Genomic DNA, 16,228 nt, shown 5'->3' with positions numbered 1-16,228 from the left:
GCGTTGTGATGACGTCGGGGGATAGAGGAAGAAGGTTTCCAGTCACAGATGACGACGCAAGTGATAATGAAGAAGGTTTCCAGTCAGTAATAATGACTCAGGTGACAGGGGAAGAAACTGTCTTGTCGTAAATTCTAACTGAGGTGATTGATAGAGGAGGAAGGTTTCCAATAACAAATGCGAACCCAGATTATAGACAAAGAAGCTTTCAGGAACAAAGGAAACTCACATTAGAGAAAAAGAAGGTTTCCGGTCAGAATAGATAAATCTGGAGATGATAGAGAATAAAGGTTTCCATCCGTGACAGCTCGGGTGAGAGAGAAAGAAGGTTCCAATTCCGAATGATACAAGGTGACTGAGAACAAAATATTTCCTGTCCTGAACAGTAACCAGACGGTGGAGGGAGGAAGTTTGAGTTGGAAATCAGAACTCGGGGGATGGAAAACCCACCTCCCCATCACAAAGGACACTTCAGCCCGAGGAGACAGGCTGCCACCATGTTGCCATGGTGACAGGAGCCGCAGCCCTGGGGCACCGCTGAGGGTGGGAACCACGACCTCCACAGAAGGGCCTCCAGGCTGGGCAGGCGGAGCCGCCGTCGTCAGCTTGCTCCTGGGCCTTTCTGCGAGGTGTCACCTCCAAGCCGGGTGGAGGGGCTGCGGCCACGGCGCCCTCAGCTCAGCACCTGGCTCCTCGGTGGCGTGACCGTGAGAATCGCCCTCGCCAACCCCGATCCCCATCGCCTCATCCTCCAGGTCATCCTGCCCGGGAAGTTCTGCTCCCTCCGGCCCCATGTCCGCGGCCTCTCCCGCAGGGCGCCCCTCCCGGCTGAGGGGTCGGGCCGGAGCCCTTTGCGCCAGGCCGGGGCCTCAGGAGAGGCCTGGCCAGCGGGCGCCGTGTCCGGCGGGCTCACCGGGCCCCCCCACAGGAACCTGCCCCCAGGGGGTGGGCCGCGCGGACCCACCCTGGCCCCAGGGCCCAGCCACTCGGCTTCTGGCTGCGGCCCAGAACGTGCCCACGACAGCCTGCGCCCGGTGAGGCGCCCGCGTCCTCCGCCTGGGGGGGCCCGAGAAGGCAGGATGGGCGCCGAGCATCCGTGCTCCCGCCCCCATCTGGCTGGCACGCGGGTGCCGATGTCCCGTGGGCACGGGCACACATGGCGGCGGGGGAGGAGGCCAGAGAGCCTGAACAGGCGTGCGGGGCAAGGCTGGCCATCTCTGCTGACCACTGTCGCCCCGCCCCGGGGCCCTGGCTGAACCTGGAGCCCCCGCTGTCCGTCCCGCGGAGCAGCGCTGACCCCTGGTGCCCAGAGGCGGCGGCGTCAGACATACCCGCGTTCTGGGAGACGCCCGGTGGAGCCCACTGAGACCTGTGTTGCAGGCCCCGCCACCGCCGTCCCTCTCGGGGCTTCCCTCCCCCACGGCCCCCGCGCTCCCGTCTCCTCCCATCTGGACACCTGACGCTGGGCACTTCAGTAGCAACCCTGGAGCGTGGAGCACCCCCTCCCCTCTTCTGACCCCAGGACCCACAGACACCACTTTCACCCTATTTCAGGGTCTTGAGGAGACCACAGAGCCAGGCCCCCGCCCCAGGGCCGCAGTCGCTCTAGTCCTGGATCTGACCAGAGCATGGCCAACGGCCCAGGGGCGGAAACTCAGGTCCTCCCACCCCCAGCCCAGCCCTGACCCTGGGCCTCCCCGGGCTGCACAGCCACGAGCAGACGATGCACCTTCACCTCAAGGCGTAAAACAGGCTAAAAGTCAAGTGATTGTGTGAGTAATTTTAAAATAAAACTCAAAGCATTTGAGAGTGATAAGAGAATCAAAACGAGAAAATTTTGGAAAAACAATTTTAACACTTAAGTTCTGTGACAAAAGGTAACGTGTTCTTTTAAAAGTGTATACGAAACACTAATGTGAAATTTATTTTAGCATGAGGTGAAAGCAACAAACACGATATTCTGTGGAATACATCAATTATTGGCCAATTTATTTTACACGTGTTAACGTCAATCTGCATTTGGGCCGTGAGTGACCGTGAAACGTCCCCGTAACGCCGGCCTGCACTGGGCACCAGGGAGGCTCGCCCCGCGTCAGCTTCTCCTCCCCGCAAGTGGAGCCTGTCTGCTCACTGAGAAGAGCACCTGCCCTAGAATTTTCTTCTCGATTTCTGTTAACATAGGAACAGGTTTTTCTTATTCATCAGTCTCCAAATGTCTGCACTGAACAGAACAAGCTCACGCAGGAGGCAAACGCTGTCTTGCCTCGAGTGACGTGCACTTTTCTTTTAATGCTATGATTACATTCTTATTTAAGGCAATGTGGTTTCTGCTTTGCTTCCGTAAAGCTTACTTAATCATCTTTCTAAACAAAATTTGTCAGCATTTTGGGCCCAGTCAACCGGAGCCAGGCTAGAGCAAGGACATCTAGACGGTTCTTCACAAAGAGACACAGAGCTCAGATGATCGTCTTTTAAAACAGAGAAAACGACAGGCTGTTTGTCTTCTAACACGCGTTTCAAAGTACGTAGATATAACACGCTTCTTGAACAACACCGGCCTGTGGGTTTCTGGCCGGCAAGGCTCAGCCACGGGCTCGGAGGTTCCCGGGGCGGCCGCTGCGGTGAGAGAAGCCTGTCGCCTCCTTGCTGTGTGCTCCCCGAGAACGCGGACAGGGGTGTCAGGTCACACGCACGACGAGAGCTTCTTTCTGTCCTCAAACTGCTTGTCCACGGCCAGAGACAGGGCCTGGAGGAAGCCCTCGACGGTGATGGTGGGGGCCTGGAAAGGCAGACAGCATTGTGAGTGTTCTCGTCCTCGGAGGGGCCACCCGGCAGCACCCGCGCCCCCCCCTGCCCTCCCCTCCCCCCAGGGCACAAGCACCTCCTAGGTGGCAGGGGGGGCCTGCACGTGAGCTCGACGTGCCAGCGAGGGGTGAGCAGACACACGGCCGCCTCCTCCCACTGCCCCAGGGGCCCGTCGCTTCAGAAACGTGCAATGAGGCAGACACCCCAATGGTGGCAAGTGGGACTCTCAGCGACGCCACACCCTGCTGGACAGAGCGGGCGGCGGTGGAACAGGGCCCGGAGGCGGAGCTCGGCCGGGGACTCACCTGGACATAGAGAGCGTGAGCCAGAAAAGGGAGTTTTCTCAGGACACGGCCGCTGAGGCCCTCACTCTTCCTGTGAACATAAGCACACTCGGGGCGTCAACTCCACACGGACCGCTGCATGTTTCAGGACTAGACCCTGCACATCCCTCCCCCAGAGCCCCTCGAGGGGGGCCAGGACAGGGTTCTGACGCCACCCACGGCCTCACAAGGAGCACAGTGAGGTGGGCACACGGCTGGCAACAAGGGCTCCCCCAGGAACCGGGCTGGTTCACGTCTTGGTGAATTTTTGCCCAAGTCTCTGAACTGCTCTCCTCTGTCCCACCTCAGCCACTTTAACTAAATCTCTCCAACAGGTAGTGACACCACCCCCCAGGCCCCGCCAGCGCCACCAGCTGGTGTCTGCAGCACAACCCACCTAAGGGTGCCCGCAGCCTTCCTGATTTCTCTCCAGTTTATGCAAATTCTAACTGTCCTTCGGGGCTCTGCTCCATTTCCCAGCTTCCCTTGATCACCAAGGCCATCTGAGAACTTGAAAGCGCTACCAGCCTGGGCCTTGAGCAGGCGTGCCCACGATTCTCGATGCTCACGTGTTACGTGTCCCTCGGTGCCCAGGGAGCTGGACCACTTTCCTTTATTTCCCAAAGCACCAAGCCCAGCGCCCTAATTGTTTACTTGTTTAACTGTTTGCTTATCAAAGCAAAAGCCTCCATTTTATTTTCTTGCCAAATTGTCAAAGTTTACCAGATATTGCTTAAGAAATCAGTAATGCGTCAAAGAGAGCCTTAACCTGAACGTCTTTCCAGATACAAGGGCAGAACTTTGTTTACGGTCCGCTGTCACGTCTAGGAGGTAGGAGGGCAGCTGCTTCCACTCTCCTGTCCAGGAGCCCAGGGTCAGGGAGGCTGGGGGGCTTCGGGCGCGTGTGCGATGCCTCGGGATCAAGCCCATGCCGTCTGACCCCAAACTACAACCACGGCTGCCACAGGCAATTACGACGACCTCCCCGCCAATCCCAAAGCAAACAGGCTTCTCTTGGTTACGAAAGCGAGGTCAGCGCTCACCGTGAAATTTCACTCAGAAGGAGGCTCAACTTGGACACGTTGTTCTCAATGAAGCCAATCATCTCCAGCTCGCGGAGGGTCAGCAGCTGCTGGCGAGGGTATACGATCTGACACTGTGGGGACACAGGCAGGGTCAGCAACAGGGACGGCACTCAGGCGGCAGGCACACTCCACGCCACATCTCAGAAACCCAAGCGGGGCCGTTGGGCCTGCACGGGCCCCAGGAAGCAGCTCTCTCACACAGCCCCTCTTCTTTTAACAAAGGCAAGAATACAGACAGCACAACGTGTCTCAGAAATCACAGCGCTCAGCCTCTTCTCCTCCTGTGGGCAAAACATGTCCTCAGCACGTGTCAGGTGGGGAGGAACTCAGAGGTGTTGAGTCCAGCCTGATATTCAGTTTCAACCATGCGTCACATCCCACAATGGACAGAGTTGGGCCCTGGAGCCGGACTTGGCCGGCCTTTCAAGGAGGGTCTCTGTTCACTGTTTTAAAACCAAGACTCTCATTTGGTGGAATGTCAGACAGCCTCTAACTGACCATGGACCCGGGTCCTAGAGTTCACCTCCCAGACCACGTGTCTGCACGTGGGACGCTCCTTCCCAAGCACCCGCGCTAAACTGTCAGGCTGCCACGCCGTCTGATTCAGAAGCCACGAGAGGAGAAAGGAGAGGTCTGGCTGCACATTTGGGAGGGCTGGTGGGGGTCGTAGGTAAAACTAAGCAACAGGGTCTGTGCTGGCTGTGTTCTGACCTTCCCACCTGACTGCGTGACACTCCCTCAGGCTCCCGCGGCCTCCGCGGGCCCCCCAGGGACCTGAGCCGTCCAGCAGGCTCCCGACAGCGCGCAGGGCCACAGTCCCGCGCCGACAGCCTTCAGGGCCGGCCAAACGGCCGCCACATCGGAATGTCTTCATTTCCCACAAACCGTCTAGGAAACGAAACCTGCTCCAGGCACTCGGCTCCCAGAAAACGTCCGAACGCCTGGCGAAACCTCAGGGTGGCCCCTGGACTCACAGCACGGCGCGACGCGGCACCGTGGAAAGGCCCCCAGGGGCCTCCAGCAGGACCCGCCACCACGCAGGCCCCTAAACGGCAGCACCACGTCGAAGCTCCACGCCCCGCCCCGCCCCCCCCATGGAGCGGGAAAACAGGAGGGCCCGGGACAGCGCACCCGGGGCGGAGACCAGCTCCCGTCCCCGTCACAGAGGCCGGGTCACCCTTGTGAGGACGCTGGGGCCCCCACTCCATGGGGCAGGCAGTGGTCCCAACCCCCAGCCAGTTACAAGGATGCCAGCCTGGCGATCGCTGTAGAAATCCCTATTTGTTGGCTGGCTTGGTTACCGCCACGGGCACACGCGGGCCCTTAGATTGACTCGCGAGAGAAGACAGTGAACGTGAACGCACTCGCTGCCGCTGTGCTCGCGCTGACGGTAGAACCTGGGGCCGCGAACACTGCAGCCGACGACCTCCCTGTGAAATACGACCCCCAGCCCGGTGACCTCCCTGTGAACCAGGACCACTACCGCCCTTCCTTTTTCAGGGGAGGAAATCGAGGCCCAGAGAGCAGGTCACTTGCAAAGGCCGTGAGGTCCGGGACGGGCCCACACCCCTACTCACTCGGCCCCTGCAGATCAGCAGATCAAACCACCACGATGATCAGCAAACACTCGATCAGTGGCTGTGGTTTCGACTATTCGCTCAGCCTGCAGATACAACTGTAGCTTTCTTTTTTTTTTTTTTGGCCTCACCACGTGGCCCGTGGGATTTTAGCTCCCCGACCAGGGATCGAACCCTCACCCCATGCAGTGGAAACACGGAGCCTTAACCACTGGACCACCAGGAAGTTCCCAACAACTGTAACTTTCAATCTCAGGAGATGACTGATGTCAGGTTGAGAGACCTCATTCTATGCTGGAACCAGATACATTAGGCTACATCAGCGGGTTAAGAAAACATAAGAAATCTACTGATTAGGAGAGAGAAAAAACCAAGGCACCCTCATCAGTTCCTCGAGGCAGGAGAGGTAGATTCTGAAGATGGCTGCCGCGGAGGGCGGCCCAATGTACTGCCTGATGTCAGCTCTGTCCACGAAGGCCACGTCGATCCTCTCCGTGATGTTGGACGTGGTCAGGATCACCACGTTGGAGTGCCTGCGGACAGAGAGGTGAGGACCGGTCACCCCAGGCTGTGGGGACTCGGCCACACCTGACCCGACACGAGGAGTGCCAGGACAGACGGCCGCCAAGGTCCCGGGCATTCAGCCAGCACCCCTCAGCCGGCTACACTCCCCCTCCGCACACCTGCCCGCGAGGCCTTCCGAAGCCCTGCGCCTTGAGCTCCTGCCTGACCCCCAACTCCTGCCAGGTTCTCCTGGCTGCAACACAGCAGACCCTCCCCGGGCCGTGTGCCCCGGTCGCTCCCCTGCCTCCCGGAAAGCTCTCCCGGGCCCCTGCTTGACATCCCCCTGCCTTTCACCCACGGCGAACCCCTCACCTCTGTGCGCGCCCGAGCCCCCAGCACCTACACTCCCGCCTGCCTGGGCACGGCCATACACAGGTACACAGCCCTCTGCAGGGTGAGCAGGGTGAGCCCGGGGCGGGGCGGGCACACGGGCCAGGAGGCTGGTGAGCCCAGGCTGCACAGAGGGCGCACACACGCCGCTGGGACCCTCGTGCGGGGCCTGGGCTTTTCACAAACGGTCAGACCCGCACAGAGGCAGCGTGAGGTGAGTGGGGTGAGAGACAAACCAGAGCCCCAGTCTCCACTCCTCCCGGAGTGACGCGGGTGGTCCGGGGGCCCTGTCTTCTGCCTTGAGCAGTGGGTGCGCAGCAAGGCCATCAGTGCAATGGGAACCGCGAGGAGTTGGGGTTTCTGGGCCGAACGAGGGCCGGGGACCGTGTGGACGTACAGGTCTTCAATGGAGACTCGCCCATCAGATCCGTGAGCAGGGTGGGAGTGCAGGCCCTCCCCTGCCCAGAGATGCCGGGGAGACGCCAGCAGCAGAAACGGAGAGGTCAGGAGAGCGGAGAGAGGTAGGGGCCCCGGGGGCTGAATGCCGCGGATGGTTCCACACTGAGCGCTGGGGTGGACACGGGGGCAGTGGCAGGGGGAGAAGCCAGACCGAAGAGTGGGGCGGTGGGGTGAGGGGGCAGAGACAAGAGGGTCTACACCTCACACGAAGTTCGCCTGCAGGACAAGCAAGGGACGCCTGCCGCTGACCCCAAGAGACAATGAAGATGTTCGCCGTGAAGAACACCACGACGGCAGGGTAAAGTCCGACACAGCGCAGTGCAGCTCACGGCACCCCGCTCAGCAAACCCCCGCCTGAGCGCGGCACGTGGAGGGCAACGGGGGAACCCCGAGGGGCTGGTGGGAGACTGCACAGGGCAGACGGGGCTTCTCGTGAGTCAGGAGCCGCCCCCAGAGCTGGACCGGCTTCGGGCACACTGGCCACAGGCCTGAGCTGCAGGACTGGGCTGCGGACACACGAACCCGGCCCCGTGAAGGGCGAGCCTGCCCAGTGGCGGCCCTTCAGCGGCCACCGACACCGGGTCCTGCTGGCGCTGACTCAGACACCACACTTATGCTTCTCTGCAGGGCACACATCCTCCCCACACCCGAGGCTTGCTTTGTGCTTTTAATGCTTTAATAAAGCAAAAGATACTTAATTTCTAAAACGTGCATTGAGCACAAGCTGCCTCAGATGTGGAGAAGACAGAGCCCACGCTCAATGTCAGACGCGTTCTTAGCTAGAAAAGCTGGGAGTAAGGCTGAGCGCTGTCCGTGCTTCTCAGGCAAGCCCGCTGTGCACAGCGTTACCTTTTGATCTGATCGATCTGGGTCAACACGGCGTTGACCACGCGGATGGCATCCGAAGGCTCGGCACCCGCCCTGCAGGCGTTGCGGGAAGCCGTTAGGCTCTCCACCTGTAGGGACGGAGCAACGGGGCGCTGTCAGCCGAGCAGACGCAGGTGTGGGCATGCGCATGTGCACCGTGAGCCTGATAGGGGCAAGGACTGCAGGACACGGAGCCTGCGGAGGCTGGACCCGTGGGGCGCTGGCGGTGCCCCAGCAATTTGCGAGGCCGCTCCGTCTCGAGCCTCCTCCAGTCACAGGTTTAAAGTCTGAACACACGCACCTCGTCAATCAGCACAAACACCAGAGCATCTTTGTCATCAATCAAGTCCTGAATCTTCTGGAACATCCTAGTTACCAGCTTGCCGCTCTGGAAGCAAAACACTCTTTATTACCCACTTGCACTCATCAAGCTGCCTGGTGCGCACGTGTCCGCCGTCCCCGCCGGGCTTCGCTCTGGCCCCAGGTGGCCGCACAGCCCGCCGTCTCCTGACGGCCCCTCGGGAAACTCCCTGAACCAGAGGGGCCGCCTGCAGAGAACCCAGATGTCCTCCCTCCTGGCTTCGTGGGCCAGGGATGCATAGCTCAGGTGACTCGCACCGTGGCCCACCTGTCTTTCCTCCTTTCCCTTCCCGGTTGTCCTCATGACCAGGACAGCCTGGGTCTCGCGTGCAAACCGGCCCGGTGCACCCCTTATGGGCACTCCCTGTCCCCACTCACCACCCACCAGGGGGACCTCCCGACACAGGTGCCTGCGGCAGAGCCTTTCAGAGGTGAGGGGCACCTGTGCCATCACCTGGTTGGAGTCCCTCAGTTCACAGATGGTGAACGAGGCCCAAGTCCCCAGCGCATGCTCAGCTGAGGGGTGCCGCCCCGTTGGAAGGCAGACCCCCCCTCCTAAGGCTACACTGAGCTTCCTGTCCCACCCAGTCAGAGGTCTGGATGTGACGGGCAGAGGGTCCTCTCAGGCCTCACGCGATTTCCAAGTTACTGCTGAGCTCTGGAAGTTTTCTCTGACCACAAAGTCAGCCCCTTGTTCACTTTCCCGTTTCACCTCTTTCTCTCCTAAAGCTTTTGGAGGAGAAAGTTTGCCTAATCTACAGGACAACTTTTCAACTGCATAGCTGACAACCCAGAGAACAGGAATTAGTACTAACACTTACTTCTGAAAACCACTTAGAGAAGAGGCTGTGGCTGTTTATTTCAATTAACTGGCCATACCGGTACCTAAGACAGAAAAAAAGAGTCACAGCAATTGTTACAAACCAGTCCGGCAGCCTCCTCTGCAGCAGCACCTCCACCTCGTTAATGCAGCATCTCTCAAATGCCCAGCACGCTGAGAACGGCTACTTTGTTAAATCATTGCAGCCACTGACACAGGATTGGGCTACCTCGCAAGCTATATACTAAAAATATGAAAAATCTAACAAGGTGCATCAACGTCAATGGTTCTAGATGAAGCAACTTAAGTTTCTCGAACTGAACGGTACCTTCATCTGAATTAAAGCAAGATAAAATCCCTCTCATTTTAAATCTACTTATAATTTACGCTTCCATATTGAAAAAGCATTACCTGCACTAACACAGCAAAGAAATCAAAACACGAGCATGACGAATGTTTTGGCCAGAGCGGAACATTTTGTCCTCCTTCCACAAAACCGTAAAGAATGTGACAATCTGTTTTCCGGCACAAAATCACTTCCTGCCAACCTAGAGCCCTGGAAAGCTCAAAGGGGAACCTGAACACACACGGACTGAAATCCAGCGCTGACACCCCGTCCACAAGGAGGCGGCAAGACACTGGATGCACTGGGTTCTGACTAAAATCGAACAGGAAACGGGCCCGAGAAAAGCTAACTCCCAGGTCCTCTTCACAGTTTCTTTCAGGTCAAAAGTCCACAGAAGAAAAAGAATTACTTTTAAAAAGTATCATTAATTTTCCAGTTGAAAAAGACCATTTACTAATTCTGTTTAACAAAATAGGAGAAGGGGGAGACAGACAACCTAATGATCGGGTTGACTATTAAACAAAATTAATTATAAAGCATTTTGATTTTTAAGTGAAGTGGGCGAAAAAGGCTTGCTAAGGCTTCTTTCTGCCACAAAATTAGTACAGATTTCCAGATCTTTGTACTGGAAAAGTCACATTTCTTGTAATAACACCTCCCCCTCTGGTGGCTTAGGAAACCGCCCTTAAGAGGTCTTCAAAACACAGATGCATTTCACTGTATAAAGCCCAAGACCAAGTTACTAAACGTAAAAGAAAGGGTTGAAATAAAGCAATTTCCCTACTTATAAGACAGTTTTGAAAACAAAATAGATTTCAAAGTAAATTTCACAGGGTTTCCTCTTCTAGTCATACTGGATCAACAGGGGTCATATTTACCTTCTGCCTTAACCAACTGGAAAACCAGGCAGAACAAATGAAACAACGTCTGTGACAGGCACTGGACGACAGCTCTGGAGGACTGTGACCCGAGAGGACGGCAACGGGGCAGGCGCGACCGCCCTGACTTCCTGCCTGGAGCACCTTCCAACAGTGACCGTGGGGGGGACCCAAGAAGAGTGGCCATCAGGCTGAGTCGAGGAGACAGAGGCCAGAGTTCAAGGAGCCTGAGGTGTCTGGAGGCTACAGAGCAGGGCTCCAGAGGAGGGGGATACACAGGAATAAAGCCCCAGAAACCATCAGGGGCCCTGGAGTCTTTCCTGGGTAGGTGGTGTGTCTGAGTAGGGAGACCTTGGCACTCATAGGCCCCAACAGCCAAGGTGCAGAGTACTCGCTGCTCATTCAGGGGCTCAGCGGAAACCCAAGAAGGGCCCCACCTGAGGGTTAAGCCTAGATCACATCGAGACCCCTCTCGAACAGAGCTTAAAAGGAGACCTCAAAAGGATCACACCAAAGACAAGTTCACAAACGCCTGCCAGAACGAAACCCAGCGGTCGCTAAAGACAGACCAGAGAGTCCAGACGCTTGAAATCATAGCGTCCGCATTGAAGCAAAAATTCCCTGACACGCCAAGAGGCAGAAACATGTGTCCCGCAACCAGACCCAGATGATAACGCCAATGGACTTGGTAGACAGAGCATAAGACAGCTATCATAAACTCACCCAAGGATTTACCGAGAACACAATGGGACGAGGAATACAAGTATAAAAGGAACCAAACAGAATCTCCAAAGAAAAATACACTATCAGAAACGAAAATTCCAATGACAGATCGTATACTGCAGAAAACTATCGAAATGAAACACAGACAGAAAATTTTTAAAGCCTGAAAAACACATAAGAGCAATCAGTGGCCTGTGGGACAGTATCAGGCAGTGTAACGTGTAAACAAACGCAGAGAGCAGGGGATTAGTTGGAAAGATAACAGCCAGGTATTCCCTACATGTGATACAACTATAAACCCCAAAGCTGACAAAACTCAAGGAAGACACACCCAGCGCTAGGCTTGGACAGTCCTCCCAGGAAGCGACAGAACAGCAGACAGACGACCAGCACGGACACAAGCATCCTGAGCTAACAGTCGACCCAACAAGAGCAGAAACACGTTCTGAGTGCACGTGCTGGGACAGTCACCAGGAGAGACCACGTGCTGGTCACAAAGCAAGTCTCAACACGTTTAAAAAGACGGGAATCATGACTCAAGACAACGCTGAGTGCAGAGGAATTCATTAATTTACACTGGAAGATAGAGACCTACTATTCATGTAGAATGACTTAAAAATAAAAACAGTTTCCGTTGTTATAACTGAAAACCCAGCAAACCCACTTCTGTGGCTCTCCTCTCTCAAACTGCCGAAGTTACCTGCTTGAGAGTCTGATGGTCAATTTCTGCGCTAAAGCTTTACACAGGGATGTTTTTCCAGTTCCTGGAGGACCTGTAACAAAATGCAAGCAAATATGTTTTTAAGTTAGTGCTATAAGAAATTTCTTAAACAACAGGAGTTGCATTATCCACAGGATATAAGATAACGAACAGACTTCAATGCTACGAATGTTATTACCACAAGTACCGCTTATGAACTTACAAAGCAATCTCCTAGCGGTGTAAATGCTAGAAAACATCACCAAGTATGCCTCCTGGCCCACAGTCCGCTCCACGTTCCTTTGTCCACATCTTCACTGACATCCTCCTCGTCCCCACACATCCTCTATGAAATCCATTGACTATGAAAATCCACCTTTCAAAAGTCAAACACACCTTTCCTGGTAGCCGTCAGGACCCTTCTGAAGGCACTGACGTTTGCTCTTTCTGAAGCCACGGAACCACCATCTTCCACTCCAGGTACCTGGACGTGGGCCCGAACCCCACGCTACACAGGGAGAGCCGTAAGGCGAGGGCTTGTGCCCTGGGTGTGTGTCCCTCAGCACAGCGTTTTGCAGGAACTCTGAGGGAACTGATGTGGAAGCATGAACCCATCCAATAGAAAATGCTGACATGGTCAACTCTGATTTTCTGCATTTTCCATGGTTTGAGAGTAAACATACAACCAATTCTAAATGCAAGTAAGGTACTGCACTAATTAAAATGCCTCTGGATTGCCTCCACTGAGCCTGGCTTTAAGCCAATCTGCCAGAACACATGCTGTTTAAAAGACTGTGTCTTCTTAAAGTTGTACACAAGCCTACAATCTTTATTGCATAAGGAGGCTAATCACCCTTCTAACTATAGCTCCTACTTCACTCTAATTGGGGTTTTCTCTCGATTGTTTTCTCTCCGGGAACATTAAGAAAGGAAACCCAGTATTCTCCTCCAAGAACTAGGCAGAGTCCTGTAAAGAGTGGCTTTTGCAGTCCATTAGCCATCAAGGGAAGCTCTAAGGACACTATGAAGAAATACGAGGCAACTGCTATCCTAAGGAGTCCACGATCAATCGGAAAATAAGGCAGTTACTTGAAAAGTTTAATAACAGTAGAAAAAGCCACAAGGCATAATCAGGTGGCTGCCAAATGAAAGGTCAAGTAACCAAAGCCCAGATAGTGTGAGGCCGACTGGCTTCACAGAGGAGGATATTCTAGGACAACTCTGGCCCCCCCAGAAAAAAGGAGCTGCAACTCCTCGCAGAAGGACAAAGCCACAAGCAAAAGCTGATTTCGCACAGTTGATCTCGTCACACAAACAGAAGCTGTGATGCTTTACCGTGAAGCAGCACCACCCGGTTCCAGGTGATGAGGGTGCTGTCGACATTCTTGTCTGAAAACAGTAAAGTTGTCATCACGTAGTCAAGGAGCTGCGTGGAGAAAGGAAAAGTACAGATAAAGTCCCCAGCAAGGCAAAGGTTCCGCTGAACGTGCCCTAAGCGCGTAGAGCGACGGGAGTCTTCAGAGACCGCCACGGCCAGACACCTGCCACACACCTGCAGGCTTTCAACCCGGACGGTAACTTGAGACATGAGAGGACAAGCGCTGGCTGTTACTGCTTTCAAGATAAACGATGAACGCAAAGATCACTTTTATTTAAAATGCCAACGACACACAAAACTACTGAGGGACACACCAAGTAAGAGTGAGCTCCTTCCTCTGGGACACAGCAGTGGACCAGCGCACGGCACATTCACTGAAAGAACAGCCAGGGCTCTGCGGTCCACTGTGGCTAGAGGAGCCTGGGGTGATGAGGGGTGGTGGGGACAGACCCCTAGTGCCCCCCCAGTGTGCAGGACTCTTCCCCTTGAAGGGGGTTCAGACCTGCCCACCTGCTCGGTCTGCCCCTCAGCACTGCCTCCCCAGCCCACGGGAGTGACCATGTGCACGTGCTTGGTCACACCAAGCGTGTGACCCAGTGCAAGTGGTCTTCACCCTCCCAACGCTCCCCCTTCTCCCAAGGGGAACTCCCCGGAGGGCAGCTCCACTCAGGAGCAATCCCACAGGACAGAAATCCAGGACATGAGCTGCTGGTAAGCAGTGTTCACAAAGCCCATCTGAGTTAAGGAGTGCTAGAGAGTGACACAATAATGATTCTACTTCAAATAATGGGGTCTTTTGGGAAAAATGCACAACTTACGTGAGATTTGATTTCCACATCATACACCAGGCTGTCCCAAAGCCCATGGAATTCAGCTGAGAGAATAAAACAAAAACCTAATTTTAGGAAAGGAAGCCTCGCACCTACTGGTTAGGTCTGCCCTGAGCCACTGATGCCCTCCACTGCTCCACACGCGGTAAGCTAAAATTCTGGTTACAGGGAAGCTAAACTTTTAAAATTGTTCTTAAAATTAAAGATGTTGAATAAGTGGCAGTCGCACGTGGCTTTGGACAGATAATTAACCTCTTTGTCGTACTATTCTGCACACCTGTCTCTGTGGACCTATGCTCGGACACAAGCAAAGACCCTGAACCCACCACTCTCCCCACAAGCCGACATTCCAGCAGGGCCGAGCGGTGGGTCTATTCCAGTCGTTAGGACATCAAGCCTAACCCGGATTAGAAGCAGGAGTCTGCCTGCTAGACCCCATTGGCAAAGTTCACGGAGGAGCATCGAGAAGGCAGGAGAAAGCAGTGGTCCAGCAAGACTGACCAACTGGGCAGGAAAGCAGAGCACCGGTGTAATTCTCAGTTAGCACTGTCTTTGACGGATCCATCCAAATAGGTTCATACTGGAAGTTTCTACCTTTCTCTGTCGTGATATACTTTCTATTTCATAACAGATACAACATTCTAAAATTCTACACAGCGGACAAAATCTCCTTGATAAGCCCAAGGCGTGTACCATCCTCCGACCTCCCATTCTTGGCATGCTCTGCCTACTGTTACTGCCACGGGTACCTGCAGGCAGCACCCAATGGTTTGCCGCAACTATATTTTCTGTCTCTTCCTCCAAATTTTCACTGCTGGGGCCATCTTCATTCAGCTGGAAGATGTGAAGTGCAATAGTGCACATGCTCAAATCAATGGGCTGCGACGAGAAGGAAACATCAAATAAATCTACACAACACACTCTCAAAACAGCACGTGCACGTTCATGGGGCCGCCGAGAAGCAGTAGGTTACCTGTGGACCTTTAGCCTGTAATTCCGTGTCAACAATGGACACAGACTGCACGTTTCTGGCCAGAAAAGGCTCATCAAACTCAGTCCACGTGTAATCGCCAAACACAATGTTATGCCTGGTGAGGAGCTTCCTGACACTCAGCTTTAGATCTTCTCTTTTTGCAGTGCTAGGAAAACAAAATATGTAAGTCAGGTCTGAGTTAGAAACCAACATTTTAACAATAAGTGATTTTAGAAAGAGAAAAAAAACAGACGGAACAGGGCAAAGTGCAGTGAAGAGGGCAGACGGGAGGGCCTGCCTGGGGAGCAGACCTGCGCGGACTCCTCGTGACCTGGGGAAGCCGCCCGAGGGCTCTGTGCCCCAGGTCCCCATTCGAAGAAGGGGCGACGGCAAGAGTCGGTGCCACCCTGGGCTCCTGGAGGTCAGTCACTACGCTGGAGCTGTGCTGGATAACGCGAGGCCCAACGTGAAGCCCGCAAAGCGCAGCCGCAGTGACAGGGCTGTGATTAGCGGAGACTGGAAGCCCCACAGCTGCGGCGGCGGGCGACGAGGCCGTGAGCTGCGGTCCCCCTTCAGCCCCCTGCCCGCTGCTTCCCAGACCTCGCAGGCCCTTCGGCTGCCCCTAGAGCCCGCCCCCCGCCGCCGCCCGCCGGGGCCCGTCACCCGCCACCGGCACCCCCGGCGCCCCGGCCCCTCCCCGCCCACCTAGGCCAGACAGGGTTCGCCGGGGATCGGGACTGCGGGCGAGGGTGCGGGGTCAGGGCCGTTTCCCCAGACTCGGAGCTCCTGCGACCGGCAGTTCCAGAGCCCGGCGTTCCCTGGCTCAGCCGAGGCCGGGCCGGAGTCCGCCTCGGGATCGGAGTCGGCTCCTGTCAGGGCGGGATCTGGTCGGGGTCAGGCTCGTGGGGGGCGGGTCGAGGTCGGGTGTTGTCAGGTCTGGGTTGCGCCGCGGTCGGCTCGGGGCCCGGCTCACCTGCCGCTCCGCTGGTGGACCTCCACATGGACGGTCGGCGCCTCGGCCACGCAGGGCAGCGCCTGCTTCAGGTCGCCCACGGCCTCGTCCATGGCGCCGCCGCCGAGAGCCGAGAGGACCGGACCGGACCGCGGCCGCCGCCGCCACTCGCCTCGCGCCGCCGCCACCGCCGCAGCCTCAGCCCTCCGCCGCGCCCGCGCTTCGAACTTGCCGCGCGCAGCGTCCCGCCCCCTGACC

At 55.9% G+C, this 16,228-nt stretch overlaps 1 protein-coding gene across 2 annotated transcripts; it reads right to left on the bottom strand.

Annotated features, from left to right (window-relative positions):
* Positions 1-1,958: 1,958 nt before the first annotated feature.
* On the bottom strand, positions 1,959-16,224 carry TRIP13 (thyroid hormone receptor interactor 13). 2 transcript variants are annotated; one of them, XM_027125428.1, is made up of 14 exons: positions 15,992-16,134; positions 15,330-15,549; positions 15,019-15,184; positions 14,795-14,924; positions 14,034-14,089; positions 13,173-13,263; positions 11,838-11,910; positions 9,192-9,255; positions 8,312-8,398; positions 7,993-8,099; positions 6,170-6,323; positions 4,172-4,284; positions 3,111-3,180; positions 1,959-2,779 (listed from the first exon to the last, which is right to left on the bottom strand). In XM_027125428.1, the coding sequence occupies exons 1-14, from the start codon at positions 16,017-16,019 to the stop codon at positions 2,684-2,686; spliced, it is 1,455 nt and encodes a 484-aa protein (XP_026981229.1). In that variant the 5' UTR covers positions 16,020-16,134; the 3' UTR covers positions 1,959-2,683. The 2 variants fall into 2 exon arrangements, with proteins under 2 accessions (XP_026981229.1, XP_026981230.1); XM_027125429.1 differs by lacking the exon at positions 15,330-15,549 and having other exon boundaries at positions 15,992-16,224.
* Between the last annotated feature and the right edge of the window lie 4 nt (positions 16,225-16,228).

The sequence above is a fragment of the Aethalodelphis obliquidens genome, unplaced genomic scaffold (assembly GCF_003676395.1).
Source record: "Aethalodelphis obliquidens isolate GAN/ISIS:26980383/991018 unplaced genomic scaffold, ASM367639v1 scaffold29, whole genome shotgun sequence".
NCBI lineage: Eukaryota > Metazoa > Chordata > Mammalia > Artiodactyla > Delphinidae > Aethalodelphis > Aethalodelphis obliquidens.
This window is presented reverse-complemented; position numbering and strand designations above follow the sequence as displayed.